The sequence below is a fragment of the Oncorhynchus mykiss genome, chromosome 2 (assembly GCF_013265735.2).
Source record: "Oncorhynchus mykiss isolate Arlee chromosome 2, USDA_OmykA_1.1, whole genome shotgun sequence".
NCBI classification, from domain to species: Eukaryota; Metazoa; Chordata; class Actinopteri; order Salmoniformes; family Salmonidae; genus Oncorhynchus; species Oncorhynchus mykiss.
This window is the reverse complement of record NC_048566.1, coordinates 9,115,105-9,141,714: the sequence shown is the minus strand read 5'-3', so window position 1 is coordinate 9,141,714 and position 26,610 is coordinate 9,115,105. Positions and strand designations below refer to the sequence as shown.

The 26,610-nt window shown below is 44.0% G+C and overlaps 1 protein-coding gene across 2 annotated transcripts; it reads left to right on the top strand.

The window, feature by feature from the left end:
- LOC110506677 (complement C4-like) lies at positions 1 to 25,149 on the top strand. Of its 2 annotated transcripts, XM_036937251.1 has the most exons (42): positions 1 to 144; positions 1,387 to 1,576; positions 1,698 to 1,863; positions 2,186 to 2,256; positions 2,435 to 2,526; positions 2,700 to 2,782; positions 2,976 to 3,063; positions 6,239 to 6,365; positions 6,564 to 6,705; positions 6,830 to 6,942; positions 7,040 to 7,201; positions 7,369 to 7,539; positions 8,076 to 8,267; positions 8,827 to 8,970; positions 10,730 to 10,859; positions 11,215 to 11,286; positions 11,416 to 11,628; positions 16,925 to 17,036; positions 17,125 to 17,195; positions 17,304 to 17,443; positions 17,547 to 17,762; positions 17,875 to 17,935; positions 18,037 to 18,126; positions 18,207 to 18,413; positions 18,536 to 18,611; positions 18,755 to 18,947; positions 19,302 to 19,409; positions 19,620 to 19,782; positions 19,877 to 20,088; positions 20,693 to 20,851; positions 20,944 to 21,006; positions 21,080 to 21,170; positions 21,275 to 21,452; positions 21,732 to 21,822; positions 23,007 to 23,081; positions 23,171 to 23,270; positions 23,692 to 23,781; positions 24,062 to 24,157; positions 24,268 to 24,351; positions 24,494 to 24,626; positions 24,745 to 24,889; positions 25,013 to 25,149. In XM_036937251.1, the coding sequence occupies exons 1-41, from the start codon at positions 77 to 79 to the stop codon at positions 24,884 to 24,886; spliced, it is 5,175 nt and encodes a 1,724-aa protein (XP_036793146.1). In that variant the 5' UTR covers positions 1 to 76; the 3' UTR covers positions 24,887 to 24,889; positions 25,013 to 25,149. The 2 variants fall into 2 exon arrangements, with proteins under 2 accessions (XP_036793146.1, XP_036793142.1); XM_036937247.1 differs by having other exon boundaries at positions 24,745 to 25,149.
- The last annotated feature ends 1,461 nt before the right edge of the window (positions 25,150 to 26,610 follow it).

The window sequence follows — 26,610 nt, the reverse complement described above, 5'->3', positions numbered from 1 at the left end:
TATATAAGCTGAGTGAATAAAACTGTGAAGATAGGGTCTGTGGACAGAGCAGGAGGAGAGACAGTGAACAAGAACCATGGGCTCTCCCGTCTGTCTTATGGTGCTCTTCATTTTGGCTGCTGAGTCTGTACATGGACAGGACAGGTAAATGTTTCAACAATATCTTCATGAAACATTTCACCATGCAATATCAGTGCCTTCCTGTGTCCTGTATGTGCATGTAGCTTTAACTTGAACTGACTTGTACTTATGTTTTAGCATGGTCACATACACTATAAAAAACGATGCAGGTGGTTAGTCAATTATACTTCAAAATATCATTGTTTTGACATAAAAAAGAGAAGTGGTCATCTTTACTTGAATATAATTAGTACTTTACATTACTTGTTCAATCAACCAAAAAATACTATTCCCAAAAAATAATGAATTCAGCAGAAGATAAATGCAGCATCTACACAACTGTTTGTGTGTAAAAACAACTACAAGGAAAATTGTGTTTAACTTACTCAATTATCATAGTATTTCCTTTCAACTAAAGAATTTTAAGTTCTTCCAACAACTTGTCATGTGGCTCTTTTTTAAAAAACTTTACGATACTTTTACACAATGTTGTTTGCAAAAAATCCCATTTCTACGTTAGTATCAAACAGTTTGATATGCTTTGAGGTGTAATGGATCAAGATGAACGGATACCCAAACCGTAGGGCAAATTGACATTCAATGATGTGACCACCCATTCTCACTATTAGTTAGATCATGCTACAATGCTTACAACTTTACCTCCAGTTAGTGCTAGTGGAATAAACTCTGCTCTCAACAATTCCTGTTTCAGGAGATAAAGATGCCAAGCGATGAAAAACATAAAGACATATTTAACACAAACCCTGTTTAACACGATCAATGAAAGTAACTAAACAGAAAGATTAAGTAGATCAAATGAAGTTGTCTCTTAGTCATTAGTTGTCTCTTAGTCACTAAGTTGTCGCTTAGTCATTTTTATGCTAGACTTAATATATTAGTGTTTGTGAAACACTAAAATGTAAGTATATTATACCTAAAAATACCTCATGTTGGAAATCCTCAAAAAGCTGATGGAAATAGTTGCCTACATTTTTTAAAGTGGAACTAGCACAATATGTTTTACAGTGCGAGACATTTCTATTAGTTGTATTCTAATCTAATGTTTCAACTCAGATTAATCTGAGTACTTCAATGCCTCTGAATGACTTGCACATTTAGCCTTTTGATATACTGGTGTTTGACAAACATGAATAAAACATCTTTAGGTTTTTGTCTCTGACCTTAAAGTGATACTTTACATTCTAGACTTTTAAAAGTATTGGGTGGTAGATACAGTCTTCTAAATGCTACCTTCTCTTGGCTCAGGTTCTTTATCTCAGCTCCCAATGTGTTCCATGTGGGGGTGAAGGAGCGTGTTTATGTCCAGCTGGGTAAAGCCCTCCTGAATAAACGTGTTACCCTTTACCTGGAGCATGAGGAAACTACACATCTGATGTCTCAAAAGAGCAGCACTGTGTGTACTGAGGAGGGACAGATCCAAACTGTGGAACTAGAGGTATGACTTAGTGAGACTTGCCTTGATAAAAGGAATGACCATACAGACTATATCACAAACAAGAAAAAGGAGATACACTAGGTCTTATTGGTTTCATTTCAATGTTTTTCCCACCTTGCAGGTAGAAAGGGACAAGCTGCCCACCTTTGGGGATATTCCCTATCTTCTGCTGGTGGCTGAGATGGATGGGGTGACAGGCAGAAAGATGGTGAGGGTCCTAGTCTCCCAACACAGAGGCTACATCTTCATTCAGACTGACCAGCCTATCTACAACCCTACACAGCAAGGTACATCTACAGTCTACATGAAATAGAACCCGATCTTAAAGGGATACTTGGGATTTTGGCAATGAGGCCCCCTTATCTACTTCCCCCCCAGAGTCAGATGAACTGATGGGTATCATTTTTATGTGTCTGTGTCCAGTATGAAGCAAGTTAGAGGTAGTTTCACGAGCCAATGCTAACTAGCGTATCTGCTAAGACACCTATAGGCATCTGACTCTGGGGAAGTAGATAAAGGACCTCCCAGTCAAAATGCCCAAGTACAACTTTAATATTGGTCAAAGGTTTACAATTAAGATATTATATTAGGATAATTTTTTTTTACCAGTGAGATACAGGATATTTACCCTCAACCACTCAATGAAGCCCCATGATGACGTTTTTCAGATCTCTATTTTTGTGAGTACAAACTTGAAATTTTTGACCACATTCCGTTGTTACATTTCATTTGATGAAGTGTTGAAATGTTTATCATTGTGGTGGAGATCTCTGATGCCAAAAAGCTTGTTTTGATGTTTGAAAGAGTTGTGAAATAGTAACTGATTTGTATTGTAACTGATTTGTATCTCCTTGGTAGAATGCTGCGGGCAACCGGATAATGAAGACTCTTAAGAGAGCTACGGATGGAATATTCACCAATATCCCTTTTAATATCCCTGATGTCTCAGAGTACAGTCATATATTATGTGCTATGGAAATTTCACAATTATTCAATGTTAGCATCTATTAATTGACTGATATTGTGCAACTATCCTTATTTGATCAATCGATGACATGATTTACTTAAACAATAGATTATAATAAGACAACCTAATATCATACCTGGTGTGTTTTTATTTTAGAATGGGTGTCTGGAGGATCGTGGCTCATTACCAAGGAGATGAAAAGAATGCTGTTACTCGAGAATTTCAAGTCAAGAAATTTGGTTCATATTTTCTCTTTTTATCTCCTTTGCTCAACTTACTCTCTATTTACCATTTGAATATTTCAAGTTTAAAGCCAATCTTTCTTCAAATATTTTACTGAAAATGTATTCATGCTATTATTTATACATTTTCTTACACATGGAGAAAGGATAAGAAATGTTTTGTTGTTCTGAACATGTTTTTTTGTTTCAGTGCTGCCGAGCTTTGAGGTGACCGTCATACCTAAGCAAAGCTACTTTCTATTGAACACTGAACAGTTCACCTTCACAATTTTAGCCAAGTAAGATTTAATCCTGATATCAACTGTTTCCCCCTACAACATCTAGCTCCTTACAAAGTGCTGAAAATAAAATGTCAAGTCAAATTGTATTTGCCACTTGCGCCGAATACAACAGGTGTAGTAGACCTTACAGTGAAATGCTGAATACAACAGGTGTAGTAGACCTTACAGTGAAATGCTGAATACAACAGGTGTAGTAGACCTTACAGTGAAATGCTGAATACAACAGGTGTAGTAGACCTTACAGTGAAATGCTGAATACAACAGGTGTAGTAGACCTTACAGTGAAATGCTGAATACAACAGGTGTAGTAGACCTTACAGTGAAATGCTGAATACAACAGGTGTAGTAGACCTTACAGTGAAATGCTGAATACAACAGGTGTAGTAGACCTTACAGTGAAATGCTGAATACAACAGGTGTAGTAGACCTTACAGTGAAATGCTGAATACAACAGGTGTAGTAGACCTTACAGTGAAATGCTGAATACAACAGGTGTAGTAGACCTTACAGTGAAATGCTGAATACAACAGGTGTAGTAGACCTTACAGTGAAATGCTGAATACAACAGGTGTAGTAGACCTTACAGTGAAATGCTGAATACATCAGGTGTAGTAGACCTTACAGTGAAATGCTGAATACAACAGGTGTAGTAGACCTTACAGTGAAATGCTGAATACAACAGGTGTAGTAGACCTTACAGTGAAATGCTGAATACAACAGGTGTAGTAGACCTTACAGTGAAATGCTGACTACATCAGGTGTAGTAGACCTTACAGTGAAATGCTGAATACAACAGGTGTAGTAGATCTCACAGTGAAATGCTGAATACAACAGGTGTAGGTAGACCTTACAGTGAAATGCTGAATACATCAGGTGTAGTAGACCTTACAGTGAAATGCTGAATACATCAGGTGTAGTAGACCTTACAGTGAAATGCTGAATACATCAGGTGTAGTAGACCTTACAGTGAAATGCTGAATACATCAGGTGTAGTAGACCTTACAGTGAAATGCTGAATACATCAGGTGTAGTAGACCTTACAGTGAAATGCTGAATACATCAGGTGTAGTAGACCTTACAGTGAAATGCTGAATACAACAGGTGTAGTAGACCTTACAGTGAAATGCTGAATACATCAGGTGTAGTAGACCTTACAGTGAAATGCTGAATACATCAGGTGTAGTAGACCTTACAGTGAAATGCTGAATACATCAGGTGTAGTAGACCTTACAGTGAAATGCTGAATACATCAGGTGTAGTAGACCTTACAGTGAAATGCTGAATACAACAGGTGTAGTAGACCTTACAGTGAAATGCTGAATACATCAGGTGTAGTAGACCTTACAGTGAAATGCTGAATACATCAGGTGTAGTAGACCTTACAGTGAAATGGTGAATACAACAGGTGTAGTAGACCTTACAGTGAAATGCTGAATACATCAGGTGTAGTAGACCTTACAGTGAAATGCTGAATACATCAGGTGTAGTAGACCTTACAGTGAAATGCTTACTTACAAGCCCTTAACCAACAATGCAGTTTTAAGAAAATACCAACAAAAAAAGTAAGAGATAAGTAAGAATAACAAATCATTGAAGAACAGCAGTAAATAACAATATGGTGCTATATACAGGGGGATACCGGTACAAAGAGTCAATGTGGAGGCTATATACAGGGGGTAAAGGTACAGAGTCAATGTGGAGGCTATATACAGGGGGATACCAGTACAGAGTCAATGTGGAGGCTATATACAGGGGGTAAAGGTACAGAGTCAATGTGGAGGCTATATACAGGGGGATACCAGTACAGAGTCAATGTGGAGGCTATATACAGGGGGTAAAGGTACAGAGTCAATGTGGAGGCTATATACAGGGGGTAAAGGTACAGAGTCAATGTGGAGGCTATATACAGGGGGTAAAGGTACAGAGTCAATGTGGAGGCTATATACAGGGGGTAAAGGTACAGAGTCAATGTGGAGGCTATATACAGGGGGTAAAGGTACAGAGTCAGTGCGGAGGCTATATACAGGGGGTAAAGGTACAGAGTCAATGTGGAGGCTATATACAGGGGGTAAAGGTACAGAGTCAGTGTGGAGGCTATATACAGGGGGTAAAGGTACAGAGTGAATGTGTGGGGGCACCTGTGTCAAGGTAATTGAGGTACTATGTACATGTAGGTAGAGTTATTAAAGTGACTATGCATAGATAATAACAGAGTAGCAGCAGCGTAGAAGGAGGGTGGGGGGGGGGGTTCTGGGTAACCATTCAGGGTAGCCATTTGATTAAATGGTCAGGAGTCTTATGGCTTGGGGGTAAAAGCTGTTTAGAAGCCTTTTGGACCTAGACTTCGTGCTCCGGTACCGCTTGCCGTGTGGTAGCAGAGAGAACAGTCTATGACTAGGGAGGCTCTAGTCTTTGACAATTTTTAGGGCCTTCCTCTGACACCGTCTAGTATAGAGGTCCTGGATGGCAAGAAGCTTGGCCCCGGTGATGTACTGGGCCGTACGCACTACCCTCTGTAGTGCCTTGCAGTCGAAGGCCGAGCAGTTGCCATACCATGCAGTGATGCAACCCATCAGGATGCTCTCGATGGTGCAGCTGTAAAACATTTAGAGGATCTGAGGACCCATGCCAAATCTTTTCAGTCTCCTGAAGGTGATTAGGTTTTGTTGTGCCCTGTTCACGACTGTCTTGGTGTGCTTGGACCATGTTAGATTGTTGGTGATGTGGACGTCAAGGAACTTGAGGCTCTCAACCTGCTCCACTACAGCCCCGTCGATGAGAATGGGGACGTGCTCGGTCCTCCTTTTCCTGTAGTCCACAATCATCTCCTTTGTCTTGATGACGTTGAGGGAGAGGTTGTTGTCCTGGCACCACACGGCCAGGTCTCTGACCTCCTCCCTATAGGCTGTCTCGTCGTTGTCTGTGATCAGGCCTAATGCTGTTGTGTCATCAGCCAACTTAATGATGGTGTTGGAGTCGTGCCTGGCCGTGCAGTCATGAGTGAACAGGGAGTACAGGAGTGGACTGAGCACGCAAATGTAACTTTAGTTCGGGCTATGTGGTTCTCATTGAGACATTCACCCAAGTACAAGTCCTCTAAATGTTTATCAAATCTATGAATATGTCATAGAACTCTGTCAGTTGGTCTGACCTCACTGTATTTCCCCCTCAGGTACTCCTATGGTGAGAGTATAAAGGGAGCTTTCCACTGCCGGTTTGGACTGAAGGAGAAAACACAGGGGCCAGATGGTGAAAAAGACAAGATTGTCTTCATCAGAGGATTGGAGCTGACTGGATCGGTGAGAGGATAAATGTGTCATATTTCAATCAAAATATCTGTACTCTTCGATCAGAGAAGAAGACTAAAGCTCTGGGAGCTCTGAAGGACAACTGACGTGGCGGCCAACCTATTTCTACATAATGTTACAACATTTTGGTTTAAGCAAAGCTTGAGTTATGGTTTGACCAAAAACCTGTCGCTTGCCTTTTTCTCTCAGATAAAAGATGGAGAGGGGTCGGCGGTTCTCCAGGAATCCAAGCTCCGAGAGCAACTCAAATCCAACCTCAACACCACCCTCTCAGACGTGGTCCAGAGCAAAGCACAGCTTTACATGGCTGTGTCTGTCACTGACATCATCAGTAAGGCATCAGTTGTTGTTCTTAGTTTGAACAAAAATAGACTTTTGAAATGTGGTACAGTCATACAGTAGGTACAAGACAACTAAACGATATTGGTAGTGTACTGACTTTATCCCTTCACCAGGTGGTGAGCTACAGGAAGCAGAGGTGTCTCTTCCTGTTGTTTCCCAGCGTTACACCGTAGACCTGTCCCGTACCCGCTCTCACTACATCCCTGGAGTTCCTCTCAGTGTAGTGGTAAAGCCTCAATTTGGATGACAGAGATACGTTAGATTGAACAATGTCTATCTGTGAAATGATGAACTGTATATTGTTTTGTCCGGTGATCTGTTAGGTGGTGGTCCGTCTCCCCAATGGTTCCCCAGCTGTTGGAGAGCCAGTGAGAATGCATCTGCCAGAACTCCAGGATGGAGACCAAACTGTAAAGACTAACCAGCAGGGCGCAGTGTGGCACGATTTTAACCTTCCCAATCTTGATCGTGACATTACTGTGGAGGTAAGTATAACAAAATAGTCCAAATAAAACTGTAGCTTCTAGCAGTAGCTTCAAGCAATACAGCAATGGGCTGTGAACTAAACACTGAAGGAATCATATGAAACTAAAGACTTTGGATTGGTTTTCTCTTCTTTTATCCCTTGTTTTCCCCTCTCTGTTTCCATCAGGTGACTGTAGATGACCAGACAATAACCAAAGGCGTCAAACGTACATCGTCTCCTGGCAACACCTATCTGAGCGTGAGCGTGAGCCAAACGTTTCTGACGCTGGGTCAAACCCTTTCCGTTGTATTCAAAGTCTTCAATGGGCCACCAGAGGATGGGTTTATTTACTACATGGTGAGAGATATATGCCCAATGTATGACCATATTAGAGACACATATTTCCCTCAGATTACACAGATCCACAAAAAAATTGAAAACCAACACGATTTTGATAAACTCTCATATCTACTGGGTGAAATACCACAGTGTGCATCACAGCAGCAAACTTTGTGACTTGATGCCACAAGTAAAGGTCAACCAGTGAAGAACAAACACCATTGTAAATACAACCCATATTTATGCTTATTTATTTTCACTTTTGTACTTTAACCATTTGTACATCATTATAACACTGTATATGTACATAATATGACATTTGTAATATCTTTATTCTTTTGGAAGTTCTGTGAGTGTAATGTTTACTGTTCATTTTATTGTTTATTTCACTTTTGTATATTATCTACTTCACTTGCTTTGGCAATGTTAACATGTTTCCCATGCCAATAAAGCCCCTTGAATTGAATTGAATTGAAATCACAAGGAGCAGGACATGGTGGAAAAGTTCTATAACTGAGAGGAAAAACAATCACTTCTCTGTTTTTAATCGTCAGGTTTTCAGCCGTGGAGTGCTAACAAAACAGGGTTCTGTCAAATCAGGGGACTTAACAAAGGTTCAGCTTCCAATCACGCCTGATATGACCCCCTCCTTCCGTCTGATTGGCTACTACTATGATCAGAAAGGTGACATCATTACTGACTCTGTGTGGGTAGACGTCGACGATGCTTGTGAGGGGACAGTGAAGGTGAGTGAACAGTGACTGGAGTAGATCAGCATCAGCATTGACCGAGAGAGTTCCGGAGAATCAGACAGCAATGTGGCCAAAGCCTGTTAGAAACACAAAACAAAGAAAGAGAAATAAAGGGTTTAATCTATGCTGACTGTTAATAAGTTACAATTCAGTTCAGAGTCATTTACTAATGATACGTATTTGGTGTTATCATCCTAATCTTTTCCTATGTATATTTATATGCTCTAGGTATATGTATATTTATATGCTCTAGGTATATGTATATTTATATGCTCTAGGTATATGTATATTTATATGCTCTAGGTATATGTATATTTATATGCTCTAGGTATATGTATATTTATATGCTCTAGGTATATGTATATTTATATGCTCTAGGTATATGTATATTTATATGCTCTAGGTATATGTACATTTATATGCTCTAGGTATATGTATATTTATATGCTCTAGGTATATGTATATTTATATGCTCTAGGTATATGTATATTTATATGCTCTAGGTATATGTATATTTATATGCTCTAGGTATATGTATATTTATATGCTCTAGGTAAAGTCAAAAGATGAATATCTACCTGGAAACACGGCGAAGCTGGAGATAGACTTAAATGGTCAGAAGGCCAAAGTTGCCTTGCTGGCTGTGGACAAGGCTATTTATGCTCTCAATGCCCAGAACAAACTCACCCCCAAACAGGCAAGCTACTATTATTTTAATATTATTATTTTATTTGTTGGGTGGGGGCACATCAGCTTTAATATTGCAGAAATATTGTAGCTTCCATCAATGTAATTGTCTGCATAATTTCTAATCCCCTTATATATATTTATTTGAATATACAGTACCAGTCAGAAGTTTTAGAACACCTACTCATTCAAGGGTGTTCTTTATTGTTGCTATATTCAAATTATAGAATAAAGGTGAAGACATCAAAACTATGAAAAAACACATATGGAATCATATAGCAACCAAAAAAGTGTTAAACAAATCAAAATACATTTTAGATTTTAGATTCTTCAAAGTAACCACCCTTTGCCTTTATGACAGCTTTGCACACTCTTAGCATTGTCTCAACCAGCTTCATGAGGAATGCTTTTCCAACAGTCTTGAAGGAGTTCCCACATATGCTGGGCACTTGTTGGCTGTTTTTCCTTCACTCTGCTGTCCAACTCATCCCAAACCATCTCAATTGGGTTGAGGTTGGGTTATTGTGGAGGCCAGGTCATCTGATGCGCTCCATCACAAATAGCCCTTACACAGCCTGGAGGTGTGTTTTGGGCCATTGTCCTGTTGAAAAACAAATGATAGTCCCACTAAGCGCAAACCAGATGGGATGGCGTATCTTTGAAGAATGCTGTGGTAGCCATGCTGGTTAAGTATGCATTGAATTTAAAAAAAATCATCAACAGTGTCACTAGCAAAGCACCCCCACCCCATCACACCTCCTCCATGCTTCACGGTGGGAACCACACTTGCGGAGATCATCCGTTCACCTACTCTGCGTCTCACAAAAACACGGCGGTTGGAACCAAAAATCTCAACTTTGGACTCATCAGACCAAAAGACAGATTTCCATCTGGTCTAATGTCCATTGCTCGTGTTTCTTTCCCCAAGCAAGTCTCTTCTTCTTGTTGGTGTCCTTTAGTAATGGTTTCTTTGCAGCAATTTGACCATGAAGGCCTGATCTCCTCTGAACAGTTGCTGTTTAGATGTCTGTTACTTGAACTCTGTGAAGCATTTATTTGGGCTGCAGTCTGAGGTGCAGTTAACTCTAATGAACTTATCCTCTGCAGCAGAGTTAACTCGGAGTCTTCCTTTCCTGTGGCGGTCCTCATGAGAGACAGTTTCATCATAGCACTTGATGTTTTTTGCGACTGCACTTGAAGAAGCTTTCAAAGTTCTTGAGATTTTGACTGACCTTCATGTCTTAAAGTAATGATGGACTGTCGTTTCTCTTGGTTTATTTGAACTATTAGTGCCATAATATGGACTTGGTCTTGGCTATCTTCTGTATACCACCCCTACCTTGTCACAACACTACTAATTAGCTCAAACGCATTAAGAAGGAAAGAAATTCCAGAAATTAACTTTTAACAAGGCACACCTGTTAATTTAAATACATTCCAGGTGACCTCATGCATCTGGTTGAGAGAATGCCAAGAGTGTGCAAAGCTGTCATCAAGTCAAAGGGTGGCTACTTTGAAGAATATAAAATATGAAATATAGAAAAGAAAAACCCTTGAATGAGTAGGTGTGTCCAAACTTTTGACTGGTACTGTATATACACATATACAAGCTAATATTTACTAAAGAATAATTATACATATTGTCTCCTCAACATTGTTTCCTCTAAAACGCACTCCTTATAATGTACAGGTATAAATATATTCTATGCAATAAAGACCAAACGGCTCTTTTTGACTAATAGTGTGAATATTTTGTGTGCTGTTCACAGGTATTCTCGTCCATGCAGTCCTATGACCTTGGTTGCTCATACGGTGGCGGCTCAGATACAGCCTCTGTGTTGAACGATGCTGGCTTGTCATTCATCTCCAACTCTCATGTGCTATCTAGGATGAGGAAGGGTATGACGAACGTAGTGTGATTAAACAATACAGCTGTCTAGTGTCTACACTACTTCTTCTTTGGTCCATAGTTTCTGAATGATGTTCTCTGGGATAGGGTTAAAACCCCTTTAGGAGGTAGACAACTTAACATTTCACAGACATGGATCCACTAAACTAGACATGACATTGTCTGGGACTTAAATCCCAACCTTCAACATAAAGGAAAAACAAATAGAAAAAAAAACACCAACTCAGACGTACATTTCAACAAAGCATTAATGACATCATAGTTGCTCAAAACCTACATGTTCCCACAATATGTTGATGTTTTATGTTGATGGTCTTCACCCTACTGTATGTGTGTTTGTCTTAGGGTTTAACTGTGAGTCAGGCTTCAGACGACAGAGGCGTTCTCTGGACCTCCAGAAGCAGATGGTGTCCATAAGTATTACAACGTTACTTTACTATTGACTGTCACTAACTGCTGCCTGAGGTGGTGGGAGAGACTGTTCATCAGTCCTGGCAGGTACGAACTAAAACCTTTTGTCACTACCTCACCATCTCCAACTCCCAGAATCCAGTTACTCAGACGCCAAGCTGCAGGAGTGTTGTTCTCATGGCTTGTCCCTGATCCCCATGCTGAGGACGTGTCAGCAGAGAGCCGAGAGAGTGGCACGAGCCAATAAGGACCGTGTCTGTGTCAAGGCCTTCCTGGACTGCTGCATAGAGGGAGAGAAGTTGAGGGAGAAGAAGAAACGAGACGACGCCCAGAGAGGACATGGCAGGAGTGAGGATGACTTGATTGTTGGGGATATTACCATTCTAACTGTCATGTATTGTCATGTTGTGTCTTGTTCCTGTTCTTTCTCTTCACCCTGTCTCCCTCTGCTGGTCGTATTAGGTTACCTTTTCTTACCCTCCTTCCCCCAGCTGTTCCTTGTCTCCTCTAACTACCTCGTTCACCCCTTTTCCCACCTGTTCCCTTTTTCCCTCTGATTAGGTCTCTATATCTCTCTCTGTTCCTGCTTCTGTCTTTGTCGGATTCTCGTTTGTGTTTCTCATGCCTGAACCAGACTATCGTCGTGTTTGCTGTAACCTTGTCCTGTCCTGTCGGAATCTGCCTGTTCATCCAACCTTGTCCTGTCCTGTCGGAATCTGCCTGTCCATCTGAGCCACGTGTGTTTCGTCATTAAAGAAACTCTGTTTTGTTAATTCGCTTTTGGGTCCTCATTCACGCACCTGACAGAAGAATCCGACCAAGAATGGACCCAGCGACTTCGGATCCTCTCCACTCAGCCGTCGAGATCCAGGGAGCGATGCTAGGCAGACACGAGCAGGAATTGTCTGCTGCTCGACATGCCGTTGAGACCCTGGCCGCCCAAGTCTCCAACCTCACAGAACAGGTTCACCATCTCCGCCTCGATCCACCGGCCACTTCCAGGGCTTTCGAATCTCCGGAGCCCAGAATCAATAACCCGCCGTGTTACTCTGGGGAGCCCACTGAATGCCGCTCGTTCCTCACCCAGTGTGATATTGTGTTTTCTCTCCAGCCCAACACTTACTCCAGGAGCACTGCTCGTATCGCCTACGTCATATCTCTCCTTACTGGACGGGCTCGTGAGTGGGGCACGGCAATCTGGGAGGCAAGGGCTGAGTGTACTAACCAGTATCAGGACTTTAAGGAGGAGATGATACGGGTTTTTGATCGATCTGTTTTTGGGGAGGAAGCTTCCAGGGTCCTGTCTTCCCTATGTCAAGGTAATCGATCCATAACAGACTACTCTATTGAGTTTCGCACTCTTGCTGCCTCCAGTGACTGGAACGAGCCGGCTTTGCTCGCTCGTTTTCTGGAGGGTCTCCGCGCGGAGGTAAAGGATGAGATTCTCTCCCGGGAGGTTCCTTCCAGCGTGGATTCCTTGATTGAACTCGCTATTCGCATAGAGCGACGGGTTGATCTTCGTCACCGAGCTCGTGGAAAGGAGCTCGCGTTCTCCGTTGCCCCCCTCTCCGCATCACTACCATCTTCCTCTGCCGGCTCGGGTGCTGAGCCTATGCAGCTGGGAGGTATCCGCATCTCGACTAAAGAGAGGGAACGGAGAATCACCAACCGCCTCTGTCTCTATTGCGGTTCCGCTGGTCATTTTGTCACTTCATGTCCAGTAAAAGCCAGAGCTCATCAGTAAGCGGAGGGCTACTGGTGAGCGCTACTACTCCTGTCTCTCCTTCAAGATCCTGCACTACCTTGTCGGTCCATCTACGCTGGACCGGTTCGTCAGCTTCCTGCAGTGCCTTGATAGACTCTGGGGCGGAGGGCTGTTTTATGGACGAGACCTGGGCTCGGGAACATGACATTCCTCTCAGACAGTTAAGGGAGCCCACGGCCTTGTTCGCTTTGGATGGTAGTCCTCTCCCCAGGATTCAGCGTGAGATGCTACCTTTAACCCTCACTGTCTCTGGTAATCATAGCGAAACCATTTCTTTTTTAATTTTTCGTTCACCTTTTACACCTGTTGTTTTGGGCCATCCCTGGCTAGTTTGTCATAATCCTTCTATTAATTGGTCTAGTAATTCTATCCTCTCCTGGAACGTCTCTTGTCATGTGAAATGTTTAATGTCTGCTATCCCTCCTGTTTCCTCTGTCTCTTCTTCACAGGAGGAACCTGGTGATTTGACAGGGGTGCCGGAGGAATATCACGATCTGCGCACGGTGTTCAGTCGGTCCAGGGCCACCTCTCTTCCTCCACACCGGTCGTATGATTGTAGTATTGATCTCCTTCCGGGAACCACTCCCCCCCGGGGTAGACTATACTCTCTGTCGGCTCCCGAACGTAAGGCTCTCGAAGATTATTTGTCTGTAGCTCTTGACGCCGGTACCATAGTCCCCTCCTCCTCTCCCGCCGGAGCGGGGTTTTTTTTTGTCAAAAAAAAGGACGGGTCTCTGCGCCCCTGCATAGATTATCGAGGGCTGAATGACATAACAGTTAAGAATCGTTATCCGCTTCCTCTTATGTCTTCAGCCTTCGAGATCCTGCAGGGAGCCAGGTTTTTCACTAAGTTGGACCTTCGTAACGCTTAACATCTCGTGCGCATCAGGGAAGGGGACGAGTGGAAGACGGCGTTTAACACTCCGTTAGGGCACTTTGAATACCGGGTTCTTCCTTTCGCTCTCGCTAACGCTCCAGCTGTCTTTCAGGCATTAGTCAATGACGTCCTGAGAGACATGCTGAACATCTTTGTTTTCGTTTACCTTGACGATATCCTGATTTTTTCACCGTCACTCCAGATTCATGTTCAGCACGTTCGACGTGTCCTCCAGCGCCTTTTAGAGAATTGTCTTTTTGTGAAGGCTGAGAAGTGCACTTTTCATGCCTCCTCCGTCACATTTCTCGGTTCTGTTATTTCCGCTGAAGGCATTAAGATGGATCCCGCTAAGGTCCAAGCTGTCATTGATTGGCCCGTCCCTAAGTCACGCGTCGAGCTGCAGCGCTTTCTCGGCTTCGCGAACTTCTATCGTCGTTTCATCCGTAATTTCGGTCAGGTGGCAGCTCCTCTCACAGCCCTTACTTCTGTCAAGACATGCTTTAAGTGGTCCGTTTCCGCCCAGGGAGCTTTCGATCTCCTCAAGAATCGTTTTACATCCGCACCTATCCTTGTTACACCTGACGTCTCTAGACAGTTCGTTGTCGAGGTTGACGCGTCAGAGGTGGGCGTGGGAGCCATTCTTTCTCAGCGCTCCCTCTCTGACGACAAGGTCCACCCTTGCGCGTATTTTTCTCATCGCCTGTCGCCGTCGGAACGTAACTATGATGTGGGAAACCGCGAACTGCTCGCCATCCGCTTAGCCCTAGGCGAATGGCGACAGTGGTTGGAGGGGGCGACCGTTCCTTTTGTCGTTTGGACTGACCATAGGAACCTTGAGTACATCCGTTCTGCCAAACGACTTAATGCGCGTCAGGCTCGTTGGGCGCTGTTTTTCGCTCGTTTCGAGTTAGTGATTTCTTATCGTCCGGGCTCTAAGAACACCAAGCCTGATGCTTTATCTCGTCTCTTCAGTTCTTCAGTAGCCTCCACTGAACCCGAGGGGATTCTCCCTGAGGGGCGTGTTGTCGGGTTGACTGTCTGGGGAATTGAGAGGCAGGTAAAGCAAGCACTCACTCACACTCCGTCGCCGCGCGCTTGTCCTAGGAACCTTCTTTTCGTTCCCGTTCCTACTCGTCTGGCCGTTCTTCAGTGGGCTCACTCTGCCAAGTTAGCCGGCCACCCTGGCGTTCGGGGTACGCTTGCTTCCATTCGCCAGCGTTTTTGGTGGCCCACCCGGGAGCATGACACGCGTCGTTTCGTGGCTGCTTGTTCGGTCTGCGCGCAGACTAAGTCCGGTAACTCCCCTCCTGCCGGCCGTCTCAGGCCGCTTCCCATTCCCTCTCGACCGTGGTCTCACATCGCCTTAGATTTTATCACCGGACTGCCTTCGTCAGCGGGGAAGACTGTTATTCTTACGGTTGTCGATAGGTTCTCTAAGGCGGCTCATTTTATTCCCCTTGCTAAGCTTCCTTCTGCTAAAGAGACGGCACAAATCATCATCGAGAATGTTTTCAGAATTCATGGCCTTCCGTCAGACGTCGTTTCGGACAGGGGTTCGCAATTCACGTCTCAATTTTGGAGGGAGTTTTGCCGTTTGATTGGGGCTTCCGTCAGTCTCTCTTCCGGCTTTCACCCCCAGTCTAACGGTCAAGCAGAACGGGCCAATCAGACTATTGGTCGCATCTTACGCAGTCTTTCTTTTCGTAACCCTGCGTCTTGGTCAGAACAGCTCCCCTGGGCAGAATACGCCCACAACTCGCTTCCTTCGTCTGCGACCGGGCTATCTCCTTTTCAGAGTAGCCTCGGGTACCAGCCTCCGCTGTTCTCATCTCAGTTCGCCGAGTCCAGCGTCCCCTCCGCTCAGGCTTTTGTCCAACGTTGCGAGCGCACCTGGAAGAGGGTCAGGTCTGCACTTTGCCGTTATAGGGGGCAGACTGTGAGAGCCGCTAATAAGCGTAGAACTAAGAGTCCTAGATATTGTCGCGGTCAGAGAGTTTGGCTCTCCACTCAGAACCTTCCCCTTAAGACAGCTTCTCGCAAGTTGACCCCGCGGTTCATTGGTCCGTTCCGTATTTCTCAGATCATTAATCCTGTCGCAGTGTGACTTCTTCTTCCGCGATATCTTCGTCGCGTCCACCCGGTCTTCCATGTCTCCTGTGTTAAGCCCGTTCTTCGCGCCCCCGCTCGTCTTCCCCCCCCCCCCCATCCTTGTCGAGGGCGCACCTATCTACAGGGTCCGTAAGATTTTGGACATGCGTCCTCGGGGCTGTGGTCATCAGTACCTAGTGGATTGGGAGGGGTACGGTCCTGAGGAAAGGAGTTGGGTTCCCTCTCGGGACGTGCTGGACCGTTCGCTGATCGATGATTTCCTCCGTTGCCGCCAGGTTTCCTCCTCGAGTGCGCCAGGAGGCGCTCGGTGAGTGGGGGGGTACTGTCATGTATTGTCATGTTGTGTCTTGTTCCTGTTCTTTCTCTTCACCCTGTCTCCCTCTGCTGGTCGTATTAGGTTACCTTTTCTTACCCTCCTTCCCCCAGCTGTTCCTTGTCTCCTCTAACTACCTCGTTCACCCCTTTTCCCACCTGTTCCCTTTTTCCCTCTGATTAGGTCTCTATATCTCTCTCTGTTCCTGCTTCTGTCTTTGTCGGATTCTCGTTTGTGTTTCTCATGCCTGAACCAGACTATCGTCGTGTTTGCTGTAACCTTGTCCTGTCCTGTCGGAATCTGCCTGTTCATCCAACCTTGTCCTGTCCTGTCGGAATCTGCCTGTCCATCTGAGCCACGTGTGTTTCGTCATTAAAGAAACTCTGTTTTGTTAATTCGCTTTTGGGTCCTCATTCACCCACCTGACACTAACATGTATAACATGGTAACAAAATGATAACAGACACTATCCTTTAGACAGACATGTCTGACTTGTTATAACTTAAAAGGATTGGATGAGAATACGATCTTAAAAGGTTATATTATTGTGACACCTTTAGTCTACACTCTCTCCTCTCAGCTGCGAGTGCCACAGACATCGAAGACTTTTTTGACACAACCAATCAGCAAATACGCAGAAGTTTCCCCCCAAGCTTTGCATTCGCAGTGGTCGATATAAACGGCAAAGGAAGGTGAGAAATGGACATTTAGACACACAGTATATCGGCGCCATGTGTCTGAAACACTATTGTAATTTGTCTCTCTCTCTGTCTCCCGTAGTCATACTGTGGCTCTGCCTGATTCCATCACCACCTGGGAGATACAGGCTGTCAGCTTGTCTGCTTCTCATGGTAACATCTTCCTCCTCTATTGGTTCATATTCCTGTACCTAGACAGTAAGGAACGTGTGGTGTCATTCTGGAGAGTAATGGACCTGTCTGTGTGTGTCCCTCCTGCAGGCATCTGTGTGGCAGAACCACATGAGTTCCGTGTGTTTAAGAAGGTTTTTGTCTCTCTGAGGCTGCCGTACTCAGTCAAAAGATTTGAGCAAATGTCTATTGCTCCTGTTGTCTACAACTATTGGGACGAGGCTGCACAGGTACAGTTGAATCACTTTCTGTAGTACTACAGTTGAACACTTCAGAAGCATAAACAGAAATATGAAATGCCATACAGCTGATGGAGCACTTCCTCCTTCTCAGATTGCACTCCACATGGAGAGAAATGACAAGCTCTGTTCACCAGGCTCCAGTTCCATCAAAACCTATGTTAACATCACCGTGGAGGCCCACTCCTCCAAAGCAGTCACATTCTCTGCAGTACCCATGGAAACCGGCCCCATACCCATCAAAATACGCCTTTATGACATAGAGAATGAGGACGGTAGTGATGCTATTGAAAAGATTCTGAATGTTAGAGTAAGTATACAAAAAATATTGGGGAAAATTACTACTACAAAAAATTTGAACTGAAGATCCATTACTGTAAAGCTACTGCATTTATGTAATATGATAGTTTCTCATATTTTAGACGGAGGGAACAGAGAAGAGAGTGGAGGAAACTCATTTTGTTGACCTGAATGCCAATATTGGTGAGATTGCTAACAGAATATCTATGATGACAGCATTTTATTCACGTAATAGTTTATGGCATAAAAAGCACCAACCAGCTTCTCTCATTCTCTGTTGTCAGGGAAGAGTCGCCAATCTTTCACGATTGATGGCAAGTTACCAGACAACACAGTCCCTGGCTCCAGCACCAATATCTTCGTCAAGATGGAAGGTCTGACTCATTTTACCCTCCAATCATTTCTCTTCACAACAGTATTGTCAGTTTAATATCCAATCTCATCCATTCCCCAGGGGAGCTGTTTGGCAAGTCCACTTCCAAGACCCTGCTCTCTCCCGATGGGGTTAGCAGCTTGCTCAATGCTCCTCATGGATGTGCAGAGCAGACTATGAAACGTATGGCCCCCACAGCCCTGGCCCTCCGCTATCTGGACCTTAGCCAGCGCTGGTATGAGCTGCCCCCTGGCATCAGAGATACAGCTCTCCAGTTCACAGAGCAAGGTGTGGGAGAACTGTAATGAAGATGTTTTATTTTCAGTAAGAAACACAAAATACAATATCTCTCTCTGTCTCTCTCTCTCTTTCTCTCTCTCTCTCTCTCTCTCTCTCTCTCTCTCTGTCAGGCTATATGAGAATTTTGACTTTTAAAAAGGGTGATGGATCGTATGGAGCTTGGACGCACCATCCCACCAGTTACTGGTCAGTACATCTCTCTTTACGTTGCTTGTTTTTGTGGTACTGTAGTTTTCTGTCTGTCTGGAATAAAAGCCTGTAAACACTGCAACTCTCCAGGACTGGAGCTGGCCGATCCTATCACAGTGTTTGTTACCCTTCCTCTCTAGGCTGACGGGCCTTGTTGTGAAAGTGATGTCTCTGGTGGCAGAACGTCAGAATGCAGGCGGTGGAGAGAAGGGGAGATGGGCACAGGGTGTGTCTGAGCAGCATATCATTGATTCAGTCAGATACCTCCTGGTTAAACAGAAGGAGGATGGATCATTCTCGGACCCTAACCCAGTCATACACCGGGAAATGCAGGTAAAGGATTATTCAGAACACTAGTTTTAACATGAAGATCACTTTATTGGGCAGTTTCACACAAGGTCCAACCGAAATTTGACTTCCGCTTTTAACCCAACTCCTCCGAAAGACACACATAACATAGACAGGTTTTGGAGAGGTGTGGGAGGCTTCCACACTGGAAGCCTGGGGAGCTGTTGTTGCGTGGGGGTTAAGTGCCTTGCTTAAAAGCACAACAGCAGGCAAAGGCATCTAGGATTTCATTCCAGCAGCCCTCTGGTTGCCAACTCAGTCAGACGCAGGACTCGAACTGGCAACCCTCCTGTATTTTCTCTTTATCTGTTGAGTTGAGTTGTCTCTTTTTCTCTCTAGGGAGGCATTGGAGGGATAGAGGGAGATGTCTCCATGACTGCTTTCATAACTGTGGCTCTAAATCGCTCCCTCCCTTTCCTGACAGACAACAAGGAGCGTAGCGATACGGTAAGATAGGTGGACATATTTCCTTATTAACTCACAAGTGTTTAGTATAGTGTACTTTTTTATTGTGTTACCAATTAACCGACTTCAACCGAATCATCTGTCTAAATCAGCCGTCTCTATCCTGGAGAAGAAGAAAAACAGAGACATCAAATGCTCCTATTTGTAACCAGAATGGCTAGCTGCTCTGTGTTTGTGTTTGTGTTTGTGTAGAAAGCCATTATCTCCAAAGCCACCGACTACCTGCTCTTACGTGTTGAGGGGCTACAGAGGCCCTACGCGGTGGCCATAACAGCCTACTGTCTGTCAGTCTGTCTGACTGACCGGAAACAGGCTGAGCCTGCCTGGGAAAAACTCAAAGGACTGGCAACTGAAGGTATTGTCCTATTACACTCCTGTTATAGGTCAGTATGGTGTGGGCTGATGGGGGATTGCTGCTGACATTGATATTCTTTGACTGCTCTTGACAGGGAAAGACAATTGCCGTGGGTGGTATGCTAACGCTGGCATGGTGAATGAGGAAAAGAAACATTATGTACCGACAACAGAGGCCATAACAGTAGAGACTACAGCCTATGCCCTGTTAACTGCAGTGGCTCATAAGGACGCAGAGTGGGCAGATTCTGCAGCCTGCTGGCTGACTTCACAGGAGAACTATGGAGGAGGGTTCAAGTCCACACAGGTGAGATATACTGTACTGATGGAGGAGACTTCAAGTCCACACAGGTGAGATATACTGTACTGATGGAGGAGACTTCAAGTCCACACAGGTGAGATATACTGTACTGATGGAGGAGACTTCAAGTCCACACAGGTGAGATATACTGTATTGATGGAGGAGACTTCAAGTCCTCACAGGTAAGATATACTGTACTGATGGAGGAGACTTCAAGTCCTCATAGGTGAGATATACTCTACTGATGGAGGAGACTTCAAGTCCTCACAGGTGAGATATACTGTATTGATGGAGGAGACTTCAAGTCCTCACAGGTGAGATATACTGTATTGATGGAGAGCCAAACAATGCCAAAACATGATGTGGCTGCTTCATTGCCTCCTAGTGTATGTAGTTTCCTTGTTCCTAGTTAGCATGTTTTGCTAATTTTCCACCTTCATATTCAGTCCAACAATACTGATATTCTACTGATACAGTGACCCAAGGGTGAGAGTCCCACTCATTGAGAGTCGATGGACATTTTACATTCTACACCATTTGGTAGAAATAACATGCTAAATGTCTACCTTCAATTTGTATCCAGTCTATGCATTCATCTTAATGTCTTTAGGATACTATAGTGGCTTTGGAGGCTCTCTCTGAGTATGCACTGAACAGGCCCCAACCTCCCATCACAGAAGTGGAGGTACAGTTCACTATTCCAGGGAAGAGCGACATTCAGAAGCTGTCATTGGACAACAAGGGGGATAAAGTAGAAACGGAGCTGAAGGTATACCCACTCCAACACACACACACACACACACACACACACACACACACACACACACGTAACTCTCTCTCTCTCTGTCTCTACTTGGCCAGAGACTGATTGGTAATCCTATCATTAACGTAGCCCTAACGGGACAGGGAAAAGCCAAGATGAAGGTGAGCGTCTTTCTCATCAAAATATATTTATTGATGTTCATTCAAACTGGTAATATATTGATCTGTCTGGCAGGTTACGAAAGCTTACCATCTACTGGACTCCTCAGACGACTGTAACCTTCTGTCAATCACAGTCAAAGTAGAGGGGAGAGTAGAGTACACTGGTGAGCGTACAGCACCACTCTGATTCAGTGCTCCTTTTACTACAGGTTAGGATGTGTGTGACAGAGTTCCACAAGTACACTATGATAACACTTTGTTTCATCAGCCCAGATTGTTGAAGACTACAACGACTATGAGGGTGACTATGGAGACGGAGAGAAAAGGGAGGAAGAGAATGTCCCCCGATCAGCGATTGAGTGGTTTGACGCTCGCAGCAGACACAGAAGAGATACTCAGCAAAGCCGGAATTCTGAAAACGATGTTGAATACGAAGTCTGTGTGAGGTATGTTAAACAGAGAGGTCTGTGTGAGGTCAGTTAAACAGAGAGGTCTGTGTGAGGTCAGTTAAACAGAGAGGTCTGTGTGAGATCAGTTAAACAGAGAGGTCTGTGTGAGGTCAGTTAAACAGAGAGGTCTGTGTGAGATCAGTTAAACAGAGAGGGAACTGATTCTGTCATGAATATACAAATAACAGAATATTTATGACTGGGGGGAATATTTTGTGACGGCCTAGGCGATAGGGCAGTGGTTTTTCAGTAAGCTAACTAACTTGTATTCTTTAGTCATAGTCTGACCAGGAATCTCACAGGAATGTCCATAGCCGACATCACACTGCTCAGTGGCTTTGAGGCACAGACAGACGACCTGGACAAGGTGAGTCTTCATCATCATATAGAGTCTATATAAACACGTTACCAACCCCCTCCCTTTACTTTTCTTTAGTAACCAATGTTCTGTCAGTCTCTCCCCTGATCTTCCTCTCTCCCTTCCCCCTTTTCATCCCCTGATCTTCCTCTCTCTCTTCCCCCTTTTCATCCCCTGATCTTCCTCTCTCCCTTCCCCTTTTCATCCCCTGATCTTCCTCTCTCCCTTCCCCCTTTTCATCCCTCCATCATTCCTTCCTCTCTCCTTTCCCCCTTTTCATCCCTCCATCATTCCTTCCTCTCTCCTTCCCCCTTTTCATCCCTCGATCATTCCTTCCTCTCTCCTTTCCCCCTTTTCATCCCTCGATCATTCCTTCCTCTCTCCTTTCCCCCTTTTCATCCCTCGATCATTCCTTCCTCTCTCCTTTCCCCCTTTTCATCCCTCGATCATTCCTTCCTCTCTCCTTTCCCCCTTTTCATCCCTCGATCATTTCTTCCTCTCTCCTTACCCCTTTTCATCCCTTGATCATTCTTTCCTCCCTCCTTTCCCCTTTTCATCCCTCCATCATTCCTTCCTCTCTCCCTTCCCCCTTTTCATCCCTCGATCATTCCTTCCTTTCTCCTTCCCCCTTTTCATCCCTCCATCATTCCTTCCTCTCTCCTTCCCCCTTTTCATCCCTCGATCATTCCTTCCTCTCTCCTTTCCCCCTTTTCATCCCTCGATCATTCCTTCCTCTCTCCTTTCCCCCTTTTCATCCCTCGATCATTCCTTCCTCTCTCCTTTCCCCCTTTTCATCCCTCGATCATTTCTTCCTCTCTCCTTACCCCTTTTCATCCCTTGATCATTCTTTCCTCCCTCCTTCCCCCTTTTCATCCCTCCATCATTCCTTCCTCTCTCCTTTCCCCCTTTTCATCCCTCGATCATTCCTTCCTTTCTCCTTCCCCCTTTTCATCCCTCCATCATTCCTTCCTCTCTCCTTTCCCCCTTTCCATCCCTCGATCATTTCTTCCTCTCTCCTTTCCCCCTTTTCATCCCTCGATCATTCTTTCCTCCCTCCTTCCCCCTTTTATCTCTCCATCATTCCTTCCTCTCTCCCTTCCCCCTTTTCATTCCTTCCTCTCTCCTTTCCCCCTTTTCATCCCTCGATCATTCCTTCCTCCCTTCCTCTTTCTCTAACTGTTGTCTCTCCACAGCTAAAGAACCCTGATGAACAATACATCTCTCACTACGAGGTCTCACATGGCAAAGTGCTGTTGTACTTTAATGAGGTGAGACTCACACAGACACGAATACACAAGCAACTCGGTGGAACAGTGTGAAATCGAAAATCCCAAAGGTTTTTTCTGTCTCTGTCCAGATTGAGGAAAGGGAGTGTGTAACGTTTAGGGCTGTGCAGACAGTAACTATAGGTTTACTGCAGCCTGCTCCGGCCACATTCTATGACTACTATGAACCAGGTATACAAGGCTTTCTTTTCACATTTATTCTGTACTTTTTTTTGTTATCTTGATAGATTTTTTTGTATCTGTCAAATAGTCTTCTGAATATATTAGCCATCACTAAAAAATAATGCATAATTTGCATAATAATCTCTCCCCATCTGCCACTGTCTCTCTCTCTTCCTCCCGGTCTGTCTGTCTTTGCTAACATACACCTTCCTCCCTCCCCTCTCTCTCTCGCTCTCTCTCTCTCTCTCCTACTCTCTCTCTCTCGCTCTCTCTCTCTATCCTCTCTCCCTCCTCTCCCTCTCTCTCTCCCTCTGTCCCTTCCTTCCTCTCCTCTCTTTCTCCTCTATCTCTCTTTCTCTCTCGCACACACACACACACACACACACACACACACACACACACACACACACACACACACACACTATCACAGACAGAAAGTGTACTACTTTCTATGCTGCACCAAAAAGAAGCAAGATGGTTTCAACATTGTGTTCAGGGGATGTGTGCCAGTGTTCAGAGAGTAAGTTATTATTTCTATCACTATCGCCAACATTCTCTCAGTTACCATTTTGAAGAATTCTCTCACTGTTATGGCACCAGACCTGGGTTCTAATAGTGTGGAGAATTTGATTGAGCCTGCCTGTAGGGCCTTAAAGGCGGGATTTGACCATTTTGGGACTATTCCATTGGTTCTGGTTACATTGGTTAGGGTCTGTATGACACTAAAGAAAGTCCCATTGGTTCTGGTTTCATTGGTTAGGGTCTGTATGACACTAAAGAAAGTCCCATTGGTTTTTTAGGGCCCTGCCACAAAGAGAAGGACACTTTTGGACCACTGAAGCTAGAGAAGAAAGATCGTTTTGAACATGCTTGCTATTCCCCCACTGTGGATTACGGTCAGTAGACAATTTAGCTATGAGTATGACACAGGTCAATAATTTAACAGTTACAGTATGGGACAAATAAGGTGAAGCTAGTAATTCATTTTAAATCTGGTTTGTTTTAGGTTTCATTGTCCAAGTCATCAGTATGTCTGTGAAGAGTAACTTTGAACTCTACACAACTAACGTGACGCAGGTACTCCGAGCCAGTAAGTGATAAAACCATTATTCCAATCCTGACTTGAGATCTCTGTCTGTGACTAGAATGTTCATGAAGACGTAACCAACCGTACATGTACTTCTTTCTACGGTCATGGTAACTATGGTAACTCTGTGCCCTCTTTCTGCCAGCCGGAGATGTGAAGCTAGAGGAGAGCAAAGTGCGAGTGTTCGCCAAGAGGCTCCAGTGTAAAGGACAGCTAGAGACAGGGAAGACATACCTCATCATGGGCAAAGATGGCTCCACCACCGACTCGAATGGCCAGTAAGTTCTGGCTATGATGTCATAAGACAACTGAAGATGTTTTTACCCCTAAGGTCTTACTCTGTGAGAATTGGACTTTCCTGGTAAATGTCTCACCATTTCTCTGTTTGACTTTTAGGATGCAATACCTTTTGGAATCAAATACCTGGATTGAACAAGTGCCCAATGAGAAAAAGTGCCAAGGATCAAAGAACAGGCCTACATGCAAAAAATTTAAAGACTTTGTATCTGAGTACATGTTGAATGGCTGCACCCAGTAACTGGTTCACTGACATGTTAACATGCATACTCAACACATCATCTAGAAAATTAAATGTTTTTATCGAGTCATGTAATTTAAAGATTTTGTATCTGAGTGCATGTTGAATGGCTGCACCCAGTAACTGGTTCACTGACATGTTAACATGCATACTCAACACATCATCTAGAAAATTAAATGTTTTTATCGAGTCATGTAATTTAGTGTTTGTAACATCCACTTTCAATACTTATCAAGATCAATAAAATGGCATTTTAACCACAACATGTAATTCAGTCTTTGACCAACTTTACCAACAATATGAAGGAAATGAGAAACATAAAACATCCATAATGTTTACAGGTTTATTTAATAATTGTGTTTAAGCACATGGCAATAAATACAAGGAACATACACTGACAATATTTTTTTTAAAATTTTGTTTCACCTTTATTTAACCAGGTGGGTGTTAAGCATATCCCAATTTAGGACACCTAGCAGTACGAACGCTGATGATAGATGCCTTGGACACATATGGTGTCCAAGGCACAGATGGGAGCTGAGGGGGGTCTATAACAAGCGGCAACAGTGAGGGATTTATTTCTGGAGAGAAGGATTTTTAAAAGTAGATGCTAGAACTGTTTGGACATAGACCTGGATAGTATGACAGAACTCTGCAGGCTATCTCTCCGCCCCGTTTAGTCATTCTGTCTTTTTTTTGTGTTTTATTTTTAAATTGTACCTCCTTTTTTCCCCCAATTTCGTAGTATCCAATTATTAGTAGTTACTATCTTGTCTCATCGCTACAACTCCCGTACGGGCTCGGGAGAGACGAAGGTCAAAAGTAATGCGTCCTCAGAAACACCACCCAACCAAGCCGCACATCCAACCCGGAAGCCACCCGCACCAATGTGTCGGAGGAAACACCATGCACCTGGCGACCTTGGTTAGTGTGCACTGTGCCCGGCCCGCCACAGGAGTCGCTGGTGCGCGATGAGACAAGGATATCCCTACCGGCCAAACGGAGCTAGGGTTAGTAATACTGATAGTCTGTTAGTCGGACTAATAGTCTGTAGATAATCTGTAGAGCATCTGCAGATGAATTATCCCAAAAAAGTGTTCCCGAAGGTTGTCAAATGGCTCGATTCGATACGTATAGCGGAAATTCAGAGCTATAGCTTGATATAATTTAAAGGCAATGTTCCGGCGTTAGTGGAGACTGCATTCAGTGAAAAGGCTGCATTTACATTTCCTTTACATTTCAATAGTGCTGAAGTTCGGTGATATAGATTTAATCGAGCCCTAAAGCTTGAAGGCGGCAGGTAGCCTGGTGGTTAGAGCCTTGGGCCAGTAACCGTAAAGGTTGCTGGATCGAATCCCTGAGCTGACAAGGTAAAAATCTGTCATTCTGCCCCTGAACAAGGCAATTAATCCACTGTTCCCCGGTAGGCCGTCATTGTAAATAAGATTTTTTCTTAACGGACTTGCCTAGTTAAATGAAGGTTAAAAATAAATAAAGCCGTTCAATCACAGTTCTCAGGAAAAAGTACACTGTTGATTATATCAGTTAAAATAAGCCTAATTTTGATAAAAATGTAATACCCTCAGTAAGGAATAATGGAAATTAAAGGAGATCTTTTAACTCTGATTGGGAGAACAGCTGGTCCAATCATATTTATTGAGATTAAAACATTTTCAGACAAGAATGTATCACACATACAATGAAAATGTTTAACTGCTGTGTCA

Coding starts and splice junctions, on each gene's coding strand:
- LOC110506677 (XM_036937251.1), top strand. CDS start 77: ATGGGCTCTCCCGTCTGTCTTATGGTGCTCTTCATTTTGGCTGCTGAG. Junction 11,287..11,415: donor GAAGCAGATGGTGTCCATAA/GTATTACAACGT, acceptor TCCAACTCCCAG/AATCCAGTTACTCAGACGCC. Junction 11,629..16,924: donor CCAGAGAGGACATGGCAGGA/GTGAGGATGACT, acceptor CTCTCCTCTCAG/CTGCGAGTGCCACAGACATC.